This window comes from Phoenix dactylifera, chromosome 12 (assembly GCF_051530095.1).
Source record: "Phoenix dactylifera cultivar Ajwa chromosome 12, Ajwa_hap1_PhDact_Kaust_v1.1, whole genome shotgun sequence".
NCBI classification, from domain to species: domain Eukaryota; kingdom Viridiplantae; phylum Streptophyta; class Magnoliopsida; order Arecales; family Arecaceae; genus Phoenix; species Phoenix dactylifera.
This window is the reverse complement of record NC_143201.1, coordinates 24,545,946-24,559,993: the sequence shown is the minus strand read 5'-3', so window position 1 is coordinate 24,559,993 and position 14,048 is coordinate 24,545,946. Positions and strand designations below refer to the sequence as shown.

General features: G+C 37.9%; 1 protein-coding gene across 1 annotated transcript; it reads right to left on the bottom strand.

Moving 5' to 3' along the window:
• Positions 1-1,841: 1,841 nt before the first annotated feature.
• LOC103720707 (RNA-binding KH domain-containing protein RCF3-like) lies at positions 1,842-11,568 on the bottom strand. Its single transcript, XM_088709251.2, has 9 exons — positions 10,615-11,568; positions 8,861-9,337; positions 7,405-7,653; positions 6,991-7,251; positions 5,807-5,889; positions 5,616-5,724; positions 5,394-5,520; positions 5,083-5,224; positions 1,842-2,760 (listed from the first exon to the last, which is right to left on the bottom strand). Exons 1-8 carry the CDS (start codon positions 11,362-11,364, stop codon positions 5,199-5,201), a joined length of 2,082 nt encoding a protein of 693 aa, XP_088565377.2. The 5' UTR covers positions 11,365-11,568; the 3' UTR covers positions 1,842-2,760; positions 5,083-5,198.
• Positions 11,569-14,048: the final 2,480 nt, after the last annotated feature.

The following is a 14,048-nucleotide window of genomic DNA, read 5'->3' as shown; positions in this document are numbered from 1 at the left end:
CAATATACAAATGATAATGATTGACATGTTCTACGTGCAGCTCATCCATAGGAAATTCCATGTATATATGATATATGCCTGTTCACCGGAGCCTAGAAAGAAATCTTCTGCGTTGCGGTCCCAAAAATAAAAAGCGAGATACTATACCCACCATCCGCTCACGGCTCATATTTTTAGCCCATTGAAAATTGGTGGATGGGGACTGGAGCGGAGAGGCTGCAAGCAGTCTCTAGTGGTGGTACATTGTTGACCACCTCTCTTTTGGCACACTTTTCTTCAGACAAATTAATTAAAAGAATTCAGAAACAGCATCACATTCCAATCTATATTCCATATCTCTTCTTTGTGAAAACGGTTTGGTGGTCTACGTCTTTGTCAAATTAAAAGGCTATCGTCACCATCTGAAACCTGGACCCTTGAAGATAAAAGTGTTTCCATTTTTTTATTTTGACTAGGAAGAAACCTCAGTCCGAGAGCCGTCCGTTGTGAGTGGCCCCACGTAGGACTGTCTGCACTAACTGGTGGAGGTGGTTGATGGTATAAATATGAGACCAGAATCGCAGAATCCTACCCTCTGGTCCGCCACCACCAAAAGCAGCCAGGACTGTTTGCACGCTAGCGGTGGTTCATTGGGTAAATGTGAAAGCAGGATCGTACCCTCTCGCTCACCACTACTAAAAGAGGATGTTGCTTGTTGATCTCTTAACTAATATGGTCCAGTGTGCAAGGGACCGGAAGGGGTGAAAACACCCAAGCACTTGCTTGACACCTAAGAACACTTCATGCTGATCTCTTAAAGGCAGAATTTGACGTCTCAAATAGGATTACTAAAATAATCTTAGATCACCCATAATTCTTATTCTATGATAATCTGATTTTTGATGATTTTAGATCACTATATTTAGTATACTATATTTCAGTGATTAAATATTTTTGATTATTTATAAATAATTTATTTGGTATACCTTGAAAATTCAACATTACTAATCATATAATGCCAAAACTGTCCACACACATGTAGATAATAAAAAAATTATATGTAAAATTATTTGGATTGACTAGTTATAATTTTGATAGCAAAATTATTTGTCCTAACAATAGAATTAATATTTTCATTTATACTTATATTACATTATTATTTTAATACTAATATTTATTTTGATTAAAAAATAAAACAAATAGAAGCAATATATCAAATAATCTCATAATATGAATATAAAGTACAATAACATGCCTCTATTATAATTATAAAAATATAATTAGATAACAATATGATAATAATATGATTAATAATATATTATAATATAATATATATCATGAATGCTATATATGTAATATCAATATAATATTGATATAATATATTAATAATATATTTTTATACTATTTTTTTTTCTAAACAAAGAAATATTTTAACCTCAAATTTTAGTACAAGATTACTGTCCTATAATGATCTTGAAAATCCGTCCTTAAGAATGGATGTAAAATTACTACGTTGGATGGTGATTTTAAAAATGAGGATGATTAAAGATCACTACCTCATGAAATAACTGAGGTACAACCAAACACGATAATCCGTGACTTCTACCTACATCACCATCTCGAGGCCGTCATCCTATACCAAACACCCCCTAAACTAGAAACTGCAATCTTGCATGCGGAAACCATCTGCATGTGATGGCCAAGTGCTTGGGCAGCTATAATAAGTCCTCAGTGGAAATGAATTGACATTGATGTTAAATCTACCATAGCTAAATTTATTAAAGCTGGAGCCAATTTAGTGACCAAGGCATCCAAGCATCCTGGCTGATCAATGTAACACTGAGTCATCAAAATATCAGTCATAAAGTGAAAAAACGGATTGAGTGCCTAAAACTCCATCTTTAGTCAAAAAAGAAAATAAAAAGTCGGTCATATTTAATATCACTGTTTAGTAACATCATATCAGCTGGGCGACAGCGGTACTATCAGTACCTTGGCAAAGAATTCAGCTGAAACCAAATTCTTGGTGCTAACTATAATAGCCGCCCCAACTAGCTGTAGCATCCATATATCCATGTAGCCTTTCTCATAGAAAAGGGCTTGGCAGCCCAAATAGCCATCCAGCTGATTTAACAAACATAGACAATCATCGAGGCCTTTCAATCTACCGGTAAGGCAGCAGCTCAGAATCTCATATCAATTCTGTTGCTTCATTATAGAAAAAAGTCGCTCTCTAAAAATCAAATATAGTGTGTTCTGCTCCTCTACCATGCAATGTAGATCACGCTAAAAAGCAAATGATACAGCAAGGAGCTCCCAAGATAAGCCATGATTAGAAATAGCTCATCAGTTCAAGATCCGATGCATGGCCGGTGTAGGATGACCAAGTGAGAAAAATATATATCGCTGCTCGGGATCCCGACTTACACTTGATTCAGTGGATAGGAGCTCCAATCTGCAGCTCACATAAATTATTATTTGAAGCACCACTCTACCGTCATTTTCTACTGATGCACCCAGCCTCAAAGAGAATTGGTGGTTTATATGTGCACCCTCTTTTTTTCATGGCTGAGCACCTTTTTGCTACACTTCAACACATGAACCGAGGAATAACATCCATTGGTTCATTTCGGATTCTTATGAAATACTTTAATATGTGGTCATATTTGGAGCGTTCCATGCCTGGAAGCCATTGTTGTTTGGGGTTGATTTGGCCTTGAGAAAACAAAGGGTCCGCAGATTTTTTGGACAGCCCTCCCCTCGTGAGTTCACAGGAACAATCTGTGGAAAACACACACACAATAAAAAAAAAAAAAAGAAGATTGTTCATAAGGTACTTGTAAAATCAAATTATAAAAAAATATGAGACAAAAAATGATCATTTTTGTTGACGTATAGTCTGAAATAACAAGCATGGGAAAGGCAGCACCAATGAAGTGAGCACTTTAACAAGTATATGCGAGTATATAGGAAATAATTCACAGTATTTTCATAAGTAATGAATAGTGCATGGATTGTGATGAAATTTATGTCATTGAATCATTCATGAATAGTTGAGCATTCAGAAATATTTTGGAGATATGTAAACAATTTGAGAAGTTTCTAAAAGTCATGAGAAAATTGTAATTACGATTGCCACCCAAAAAACTGGATCTTTCTGTCTTGGTGGATTTTTTCTCCTGAATTCCTGTTAACATACAACTACACAACCAAGATTTTGATGAAACTGAGAGTATTTCAGAAAAATGCAGAAAATCCATCAATAGTTTGAATATACTTGATATATCTAAAAACTGTTTTTCGGTATGTATCTATGACAAGAAAGGCAATTAAAAAAATGACTACATACATGTCGGCTATGCAGAGAAAAGGAAGGGTGATGCAAAATTAACAATATAATATTGAAATGACTGCTAATTAATGACTTCTCATTGCATTCATCAGTTACAAAATGATTTTGTAAATAGTACGATAGCAAGACTCATCTGGTCAATCAGAATCACGAACAATTCAAGGATTTCTCAATATAATACTGTGGACATTGTAATTATCATTGTTATCATAGATTAGTTGTATTGCCTTATAAAATAAACTCCAAGTCTGAGATTTAGAATAATCAGATATTGAATACATGATAGAAGCATTGCTAAAAGGTGTATTGCATATATCCAAAGAAAATATTTCCTCGTGCTTGATCTTATGAAGATGATTGCTGAGTATGGAGACTGTCTACAGATTGATTCACCTTATAGAGGTACATGAAGCTAAACTAGCAGGTCAACTTTTGCGCTTCGCATGATGATGTAGAGGCAACTGATAATATTTTAGTGCTCAAATAGCGGTCGACATGAAGCATGTAATTGAAGGGCACAGTGTTCGTGTGTCTATTTGATGTATGAAAGTCAGTTGAATGTAACAAATACCTGATTTGGCTTCCATCACAAGCATGTAGCCACCAGCCGTTATGTGCTCCGACAAAAGCCAAGATAGGTTGGTTACATCTCTAACTTGTGTATTTTTTAAGGTTACAGATTGGAGAAACCTTAAGCACCACATTCAACATCTTATCCAGCAAACTTCCAACATACAACCCAACATGAGTTCAAGAAAGAAAGAGAGATGTTACCTATACATACGTTCCATCAGTTCTTATGCTCCCCACCATGTTGACCAATCTATATCAGGTTAACAACCTTATGAGCGGACATGAAAGCCATCCAACTTATTTTCTCAAAGGATTATCCATAAACAGCCATATTTGTCGAAGGCTAGCTAGTCAGCTCCAGCTTCCAAATCTATTAATAGCTCAGATCATTCTTGAGTGCAAAAAAGTTTAGCCTTCCTCAAAAGAAGAAAACTCTATAAACTAGAACTTCCTATTTTTAATATGACCTAGGAGAATTGCATAATAACAGCAATCCATCGAAATAACTATCTGAAACATAATATATATACTTAACCGTTATAGCTTAACCCCTCAAATAACCTACTATTGGAACAGAGTACTTGTCTCCGTCTCCACAAATTGTTGAACACAAAACTAGCATTTCATTTTGGTTTCTCAACAAAATATTTATAATGAAAATGAGAAAGTAGTTTCAGTTTAGATGTTGTCTCAAGTTCTTTGCCTACAACTTTATGGAAGAGCTTTTCAAAGAATTGTAGATTACCCCTTGAACACAAGCTGAGCATGAGACTCCATCATAGCCACAATTACTGTTTTCCTCAATGGTTGTTTTGGTTAGTTTAGCAAAGTCATAGGTCCAACAATTATAAAAATCATAGTAATTATTCTAAAGGATGAATCAAGATCTAGATCTGTGTGGCTACTGCAATGAAAGAAACACAAGCTTAGGGATATGTCACAGAGAACAGCTGCAATTATGGCTATCTTGTAAATGAGATTGGAGTTCAGACCTAATTGTCAGACTCTAACTAGATCTCAAGTTTGGAAAGGCACAGAAAGTCCAAGCAATTAAATTTTCAAGAAATTGTAAATGTGCTGAGTTATAGATACATGTAGTAACTTGCATGCTTCGCATTTAAAAGTAGCCAGAGAAACCAATTTTCATAGTCTTTAAACCATAATAAAGCCCCACATACCTTTATACAAGTCTTGGAAAATATTCCATTCATTCTCTCAGTGAACGGTCCAGAAGACAACTTAACAGTGAGAAGTGCCAAAAAAAGGTTTTGCTTCGGCATGGCAGTACAGTGGATTAGCTTGAAGGAATGTCATCTTGTGCTGATTTTTGAACATAAAAAGAAAAGTTATATTCATAATGCTAGGAAACAAGTTTACAAAGGGTAACAATCAAAGTGGCTGTGAAGTAGTAAAAAAGAAACAAGTGCGAGTGAGTGAGCAGTGCATGTGCACATGAGAGAGGAGAGAGAAGGGGGGGAGGGGGGATTACTGCTTAGTATAAATCCCTGGAGCAGACTCTGGGCTCTCTCAGCCTGCTCTAGACTTCCTGATATTTGAACCACCTTTTCAGAAAATTCAGGTCTATCTTCCACAAGGGTGACAGTCGCTCCAGAGATCTGGATCAATTGAATGATATTCCAGAGAAGAATTTAGGGGCCACATAATCTCATCATACTTTTCACTAATAGAACACTATCACTACTAACATCACCTCACTGATCTGAGAAAGTTTGCTTCCTGATCTCAGTATTAGGCTTGGAACTGCATGTCTGGGTATTGTAACTTCCAGCATGCTTCTGGTGACTGATGGTACATTGAATCTGATGGGAAAACAAAAATATGAGCAAACAAGCAAACAAATCAAATCTCAAATTGTAAACAAAGAAAAAAGGCTGCAGCTACCTTTTCACACCACTCTGCCTCCCTCCATCGTTAATATTGCTCTCTTCCTGCTCAAATGTTCCACTTGCACATCCTCCAGTGTCCTAGCATCCAAAATTGTTCATATATTTAGAATGCTTGATAGGCATTTAATAACAGAGAACAACTGCCTACAACTCCAGGATGAAATTCAGTAGTGAAAAATATGGAGAGCCCTCTTCCTTATCACAAAATCTATTTTGGACCACAAAAGAAATCTCACTGCTTGTGTTTTCACACATTATTTAGGCAACCATCAGAACTCAGGATTAAGTCTTGTATTAAAGGACAAAAAATGTACATTGGTGTAAATCATAAAATGGTATAAGAGAAGAAACAATCAATACAACTAGCACATATGCACTACAAGTAGGATTTCAGGCAAGAATAAAAAGTAATCACGGAGGTAGATAGTGTTTCGTAAGAAATTCTATAAGACTAGGAACAATTGCTAAATGGCCATGTAGGGCATGGTAGATTACATAAGAGGACACATGGTGGACAAGAGTTTCAAGGGAAAAATGCAATGGAAACTCAATATTTGAGTTTGCAGTATGCAAAGTAGCATCAATGATTCACCATCTTCGCATAAAGTCAAATTAGTTGTAAAATAGGCAGTATTATTATTTATTGCATGAACCGATCAGTGTTTCTACTCAATATTTCTCATATTTTACTTTTGCATTCCAAGGGCATAACCAATTGCACAGGATTGTTGCACTACATGCAGTTTTAGTGGGTTTTAAAGGTAAAATAATAAAGCAGGCTTCCAGAAGTGCAAATGATTATTTGTTTTGGCAAATATTTCTTAGAACTAAATAGTTTAGTTCATAATCATCTAATCAAACTAACTCATTTGATCTTCGTGATTATGAACAAGAAAGGTTTGCACAAAGAAGAGGTTAAAATAAGCATTTTAAACCACAATATATATCCGGAATGTTTTGTTCTTTGTAATTATGAGCAAGAAAACTCTGCACAAAGAAAAGGTTAAAAAAAGCATTCTAAACAATGATTTGCATCGAATGCTTCTCCATGTATGCACACATGTGCATACACAAATAGATTGCTTTTCGAATTTGTTGCATAGTGTAGTTGTTAGCAAAAGAGAGAAGTAATCTGAAGAGTCAAGGCCAAAATGTTGCGTGAATATCAGTTAATGTTACCTTTGGTTGCCATGCAGTTGCTGCAGTATTCATATTTTGATAGATTGCCACGGCAGGATCACTTCCTGGATAAGCTTCACCAGTTGAAGCTTTAATAGGAGAGCTAGATTCATGTCCAGCAATGCTGCCAACAAGGCTTGGGGCAGAGATAGATGGTGGAAGCATATCCTTCAGTACAGAGATGTCACGATATAGATAGCTGCGCAACTTTGCAGTAACCTGGACAAGAGCATTTCGAGCTGCTCTTATCTCCCCTATAATCTGTAAGCACTCGTCAGTATTATATACATCATACCACAATTTAAATTAGCATTAGCCCAGGCCATCTGAAGACCGAACATGTAAATTAATTCAGTTTCCATAAGCCTCGCAGCAAACAGCAAGCATGCTTCCTGAAGGCCATTGGGCACAAACCTGTACAAGATCATCAGCCTCCAATGCACAAGGGGGAAGGTCTTCTTTTGGTAAGATCTGTACATTGGCCCTGGTCAATCTTTGTATATCGGATAATGATCCATCCTTTCCCTCCAAACATGCAATTTCAGTTGCTGGAACAAGAAGCCTTGTCGTTATGATGTTATCCTTGTCAGGACCAAGGTCTACAATGTGAGTTTGAATATGCAACAAAGCCTCCTGAGCTGGAAAAAGATCATCATCTGGTCCCTATTGCACGGACACAAACATGCTCAATATTACTGAGTACTGAGGAATTATGATCCACATATACTGAAGGGTCAATATCAAGAAAATTTATTTAACATGAAAGGAAGCTAAATTTTAAAATGATATGTCACGAAAAAGTATCATATTATTTAGAAATAACAAAAAAACTAATATTGATTCCATTATCAGATTAGTTCATCATTTCATTCTGCCTTGATAACGCATTTAGAATTGTTGTTCAAGTAGCATGTGCTTAGCATATTTAGTGAGCACAGATTTTAAAGCCAAATATATCCCATTTATTGTGTAGGAGCACAATCTGTTCGATTTATTTCAACCAAATAATAAGGCTGAGTTCGGTTGCCAAGAGATGAAATGAAAAGACAGTTAAAAGGAATTTTTCCAATAAATGGCAAACATAATAAAATTCTGAACAAAATAAAATGGAGAAAAGGGCAGAATTTTTACTCAGAAGCCTCTCTTTTAGCTGGAAATTACAGGGTGACATTAGAATAAGGAAAGTGGATCGCACTAAACACTTCATATACCAAGCTACTTTCTCCACAACTTTAAGTTGAAGTTGGTCAAACCCTGGGGTAACTAAAGACTTGAACCAGACCTACAGGTTCAGATTTGGGCTGTGGGTTGGGCAACTAGGGTAACAAAGAATGCATTTCAACACATTTCGAAGGAATATAAATCAAAAACGGTTTATCATTAAATTAGAGATATAATTATGCAACATCTGACCTCTCCCCTCATAAAACAAGACCAAAATTCACATCTAAGTAGTAGACTTCTTAATCCCTGTGATGCACAAAACCATGACAAAGATCATGCCCGACATAGAAGATAGGAAAATTTGTAAAAGAACAATATTTCAACAAAAGCACCAGAAAGAATTGGTTTGCCTTAAACAGAAGGAGATGGTTGGTTGGCATAAATAATTGACTGATGTTCTTGACATAGATCTAGTTATAATCCTTTATCATAAAGAAAGTAAATTTCCTTCAATTTGATATCTGAACACCCTATGCAACAGGGAAAATCCTAACTTATTTCATTTGCAAAGACAGACCATTACAAACCTTGAAATAATATGAACTTGCTAAACACCGAGTATCACATGATCAATTGGTTTTAGCGGATACTATGTGTAAAATTAGACAATTAGTTAAAATGAAAGAAAGATGTCATAAAGTACTACCTCTTCAGAAGTGATAATAATGATTCTTTCATCTGAGCCTGGTACAGGATCAGTAACCTGGACGTCCACGCCTATATCAGCTCGGAGCATTTTAATAATTCCTTTTGGTGCTCCCATAACACTCTCAACTTTATCACTGGGGCAAAGAATGCGAAATACAAGGTCCTCATAGGATGATGACTGTGAGCGGTCATTCAGAGTGTTTCCATCAGAATCAAATGCATATCGAGACAGTTCTGAAATATAGGAATTGCTTTTAACTCTATTTTGTCCCACAGAAGATCGTGATCCCAAATCAGATTCTTCCAATGCAGATAGATGTTGTGTACTGCTGGCAAACTCATCATCAGGGGGAATATAACGGTCTGGTGAATGTAATCGCCCACAAAAAGCTCCTCGATCACGATGCAAGCTCTCCTTTAAACGAAATGAGATGATTGCAACAGCTTTCTTCACACAATTACCTTCTCCAACAACCTGTAAAGAAAGTATAACAATAGACAAAGATCAATTTCACAATAAATGAACAATTACATATGAGCTAGGCTAACACCAGAATATAAACTTGGCATACATTTAATATGTTCATGGCAAAAAAAAAAAAGAAAATGTGCATCAATTTTATGAACTAATTCCTGCAATTAACAATCAAAAGAGCATGTTATCAATTAAGAAGGTATACGTGCGAAAAAAATATATATAATAGTTGCTGTGGTTAGAAGGGTTGGCCATGCCAGCATGCAAGGAACAGTAGCAAATCACTAATCTAAAACATCTTCTCAATGAAATCCATTCAAGCAAGCAAATGTTCACCAAGGAGTTCCCCATCTAAACATAATTCAGCATCATCCCAAAACCTCACATAGTATCAAAGCATTCATGAATATTACTGACAAGCCACCTAGAGAAACCACAATATTAGCCATTGATAAAAGACAATTACTTTAATCAGTCCATACGCTAAACAAGCATACATGCCATACACTATTAAAGGGTTGATACTAGGAAGGGCAGCACTTCAGCTTCTTATGACCCTGGAAATGTTAATTATCCATAATACAGACTGGACATTGGTCTTGAATTCCTCCACCTCCCCAAGTGCACCTCCACCCCACTCTTCCACCATAACATAATTCCATAAACTCAGTACCTCAGACATATGAGAACCCAAAATAAAAATTTAAAAATAGAAACCAGGATTTTTTAAAATTTTTGAAAGAAATGGTGAAAGGACAAAATAAAAGAAATGAATAAAGAACCCCGCAATCGTATTTTTAAAGTTTAATAAGATTCCGCTGAAATTGTTTCCAAACACGTAATGAATCATCTCACAACTATTAGCATGTTTAATTAAGAGGAAGGTGAATTTCAGTGGATGTGGAGGCTAAACAGTGAGAGAGTAATGCTCCTCACCCATAAATCTGTAAGTTGTATGGGAAATCCTTCGAAGATTTCTCTATGCTAACTAGCATCACCTGTACAAAAGACATTTTTTTCACCTGTTTGTACGCTAATCGGTCGACATTCATGTTGAGTGAGCCCATAATGCAATGGTTATAATTGATCATGTTCAGATATCTATATCTTACTCCATGGAATGAACATGTTCAAAATTTCTCAATTATAAGGTCACTCTGTTTAGGAAACTTCAGCATCTGCTTTTTCCAAGCAAGCAAAGCGTTGAAAATAGCTCAAAGCAAAGAAGCAGGCAATTAATTGAGATCCATCGAAGCAACGAAAGGCATTGGTGCTACCTGAACGACTTCCTCCGACGTCGAGACACAGTTAGGAGTGTACTGATCCCGCGGCAAGATTCGGATGTGGGTCTTGGTCTCGTTTCTCATCTGCTCAATGATCTTCCCCCCCTTCCCCAGCAAGCACCCAACGTGCTTCCTTGGCACCACCAACCTCGTCGTCACCCGCCTCCTATCCCTCCGCCTCTCTCCTCCTCCTCCGCCGCCGCCGCCGTACTCGTTTTCCTCATCGCCGCCGCTGTAATCGAACTCCGCGTCCACGATCCGCTCGTGGATCAGCAGCAGAGCCTCCTGGGCGGGGGAGTACTCCGGGGGGCGGCCGTCGGGTTCCCGGAGGCGGTTGTCCGCCGTCTCGATGATCCGGTCCTCGTCGCCGGAGACCAGCTGGTAGACGTTGATCCACGCGCCGGTCTCCTGGCGGAAGGTCTTGATGATGCTCCCGGACTTGCCGATCACGCCGCCGGCCTTCGAGTCGGGGCACAGAATGCGGAAAAAGGTGGTGACCGCGCTCGGTGGTGCCGCCCCGTCCTGGATCTTGGGGGAGAAGGAGGAGGGCAGCGCCAGCGGAGGCGGAGGGGGAGGCGGAGAGGGCGGGACGCGGCGGTCGCCGCCCCATCGGTGGTGGTTTCCGCGGCGGCGGTGGCCGCGTCCCCCACCACCGTCGTAGCGGGGTTTGGAACGGTGGGAAGGGCTCCGGGAGTTGGAGTCCGGGTCGTAATGGTAGCTCTTCTTCGACCGTGATCTCTCCATTTCTTGTTATCTTTTTCTTAGGACTTTTGGGAGCCCGTTTGGATCGATAGGGTTTTGCTTGGCCTTTTTGCTTTCGAGTTCAGATGTCGTTAGTTTGGTTTGCCTCTTCGTTTAACCGCCCCTGTGGTTGCCGGCGCCGAATGGGCATTGCTTTGCGTCACTGGCGAGAGTCACAGGCAGAGAAGGGTCTCATTTGGTGCTTTCAGCGTGTCTTGGAAGTTGGAACTAAATAAGTTTTCTTGGTTACAAGGACACTTTTGCTCCAAAAAAAAAAAAAAAAGGGAAAAAAAATAATGGTCAACAGAAAAATAATAAAACCATCCTTATTTGGTTGGAGTTTTTAAGAAAAAAATAAAAAAATTATATTTCTATTGAAATATGATTCCTACGTTTTATGGAAAATTTTTTCCATAAAAAAATATAGAAAAGTTATTTTCTCATAAGCAAAAAATTATTCTATTTTTATTTTTTCCCAAAAAATTCTTCCACATTAAAGAGGCATTAAAGACCTAATTTTTATTAAGGATATAATAGGAATTACACATAATTTTTTCAGAAAAGTAAATGATCAGCCAAACATAAACATTCTGAAAATCTGTCACTTTTTCATGGTCACCAAACATATCAAAAGTACTTTCTCAAGCATTCTCTTTCCAGGAATCTCCTTTCTATGAATTATATTTCTAGGAAAGAAAATGCTTTCTGCGAACCAAACAAGCCCCAAATCTCTTGCATTATTTTTTGTGTGAAAATACATATCCCTAAGTTGACATAGGATATGGTTTAGATCCATTGGAAATTAAAGATAAAATTTCTACTTTAGGCCCACTTGCCACATAAGCTAGATTTTGAAGTTCATAAATGGGATGAAATGTTAGGCTGTTCACCACCAACATATCAACAATTCACTTTTGAATATCACAGTCGGTCATGAAGGCACTAATTGCATTCATAGCAGCAATGCTTAGCTTGATACAATTGCTTGTTATTGATCCCACAAATATGGAATCAATACAATTGTTATTCTTTCACTAGCATCAATAGAAGCATCTGATGGAAAGTTGTGGTTTTGCGGTATGGTATACGATCACACATAACTTAGATCAAATCATACACGAATGTAAGATATTTTGATTTATGGTGGAATTTGAGATATGATATACTACAAATGGTGGATCACCATCACGATATAGTTAGCTAAGAGATGTGTGATAAGCAAGAGTGCATTTATTGCTCTCCATATTACAAAAAATAAAATTGCAAATGAAGAATAGCATAATTAACATGAAACATGAAATGGAAAGGACACTATCCAAAAAAAAAAAAAAAAAAGAAACAAGGCCTTGGATACTACAATTAAGTTGATAAGGTTTGCTTATTATATTGTCCATAGAAAGATCTGTGCTTGAGGTCACCAAGAGTCCATAGGATGCCAATAATATCTTCAGGGTCAGTGCAGACTTCTTGGCGCAGGAAAATTGGAAGAGATGAGCCATCCTATTGTCACCAGCCTCTTGCTTGCTTGACTTTGACTGTCAAGCCATCCTTCGACTTTTCTCGACAAAATTTGCTTTGTATATTTGCCATTTATATAAATCAGCACTTACTCTTTTGGCATCAACTTGATCCTTAGTCACAATGATTTTTTTTTTCAATATCGTTTATTAGGTGGGGAGGAGGAGGGACCAGCCCACCCGCGTAGCAACTCCACTACTGAGCCCCTCTTCCATCAGAAAATGTTCGATACAGATCGCAGGTTTTCGCGTGCTTTCTCCGACTCATGGGCTCACTGCCTCACATGTGGGTATGTCACCCTAGCGCCACCTCGATACAGATGGAAGGAAAGCATATTCGCCAACGAGCCGTCTGGGTGTGAGGTATCCGGTCTCCTAATTTAATCAACGTCCGCGCATTTCGAACTCAGACAACTCAGATGAAATTATCGCCTCCTTACTATCAGGCTACCATCTTGGTGGCACTCAGCAGCTCCCGGCTTCATGACACGGTGAAGATTTGTTTGTACATAAGACCTCATGGTGTCCTCTTACGCCATCCCATGCAGTAATTGCAATAAATTTGTCATGCTATATCTTTTTTTTATTATTTCAGTTTCCTCTGGAGCGGGTACGAACTTGAATTAAATCAGTCCTTTATTCTCGTGTGAGATGCTGTACCAGGAAATAGTCAATGAAGTCTTGTAATGTCTCCTTGGGAATTCTGTACCTCTTACCTGATGCTCAGGCGATGGCAAGTTTTGCCTTCGGTCTATGAGTTGTTGTAGTCAGGAAATTGTCCCTAGAATTTTGAGTTTTGTGTTGTCTTGGTACTGTGTAGCTCTTGTATGAAAAAATCGAACACTTATTTTCTGTTGATTTTCTTTGAAGCAGTGATGCAAGAAATTTTCAGCCAGGACTTGCAGGTGTATATGTTTCGGGTGCCTCATCATTAAGGAGGTGGTTTTTTACCTCCTGGGCTCATAGATAATAAGCTATGGGGATAGGGGCCCCTAAATATCTTACAAGATATTTGCTTAGCTTGGTAAGCTGGCGCCTTTTAAGAAGCTTGTTTGCTTAGCTTGAGCTTAAAATTTGGACTTGGAGCCAATTCAAAACTTATTTCGTAGGTTATCTTTTGGTGAGCAACTTAGTTGGTAGATTGACTGGTGCCAATCCCAGCCAAAGTCA

Bases quoted from the DNA above. Each gene is read 5' to 3' on its own strand.
- LOC103720707 (XM_088709251.2), bottom strand. From the start codon at position 11,364: ATGGAGAGATCACGGTCGAAGAAGAGCTACCATTACGACCCGGACTCC. The intron at 7,654-8,860 runs GTAGTACTTTAT...TCCGTGCAATAG, and splicing joins TTATTATCACTTCTGAAGAG to GGACCAGATGATGATCTTTT. The intron at 5,725-5,806 runs GTAGCTGCAGCC...TTTTCCCATCAG, and splicing joins AGGCAGAGTGGTGTGAAAAG to ATTCAATGTACCATCAGTCA.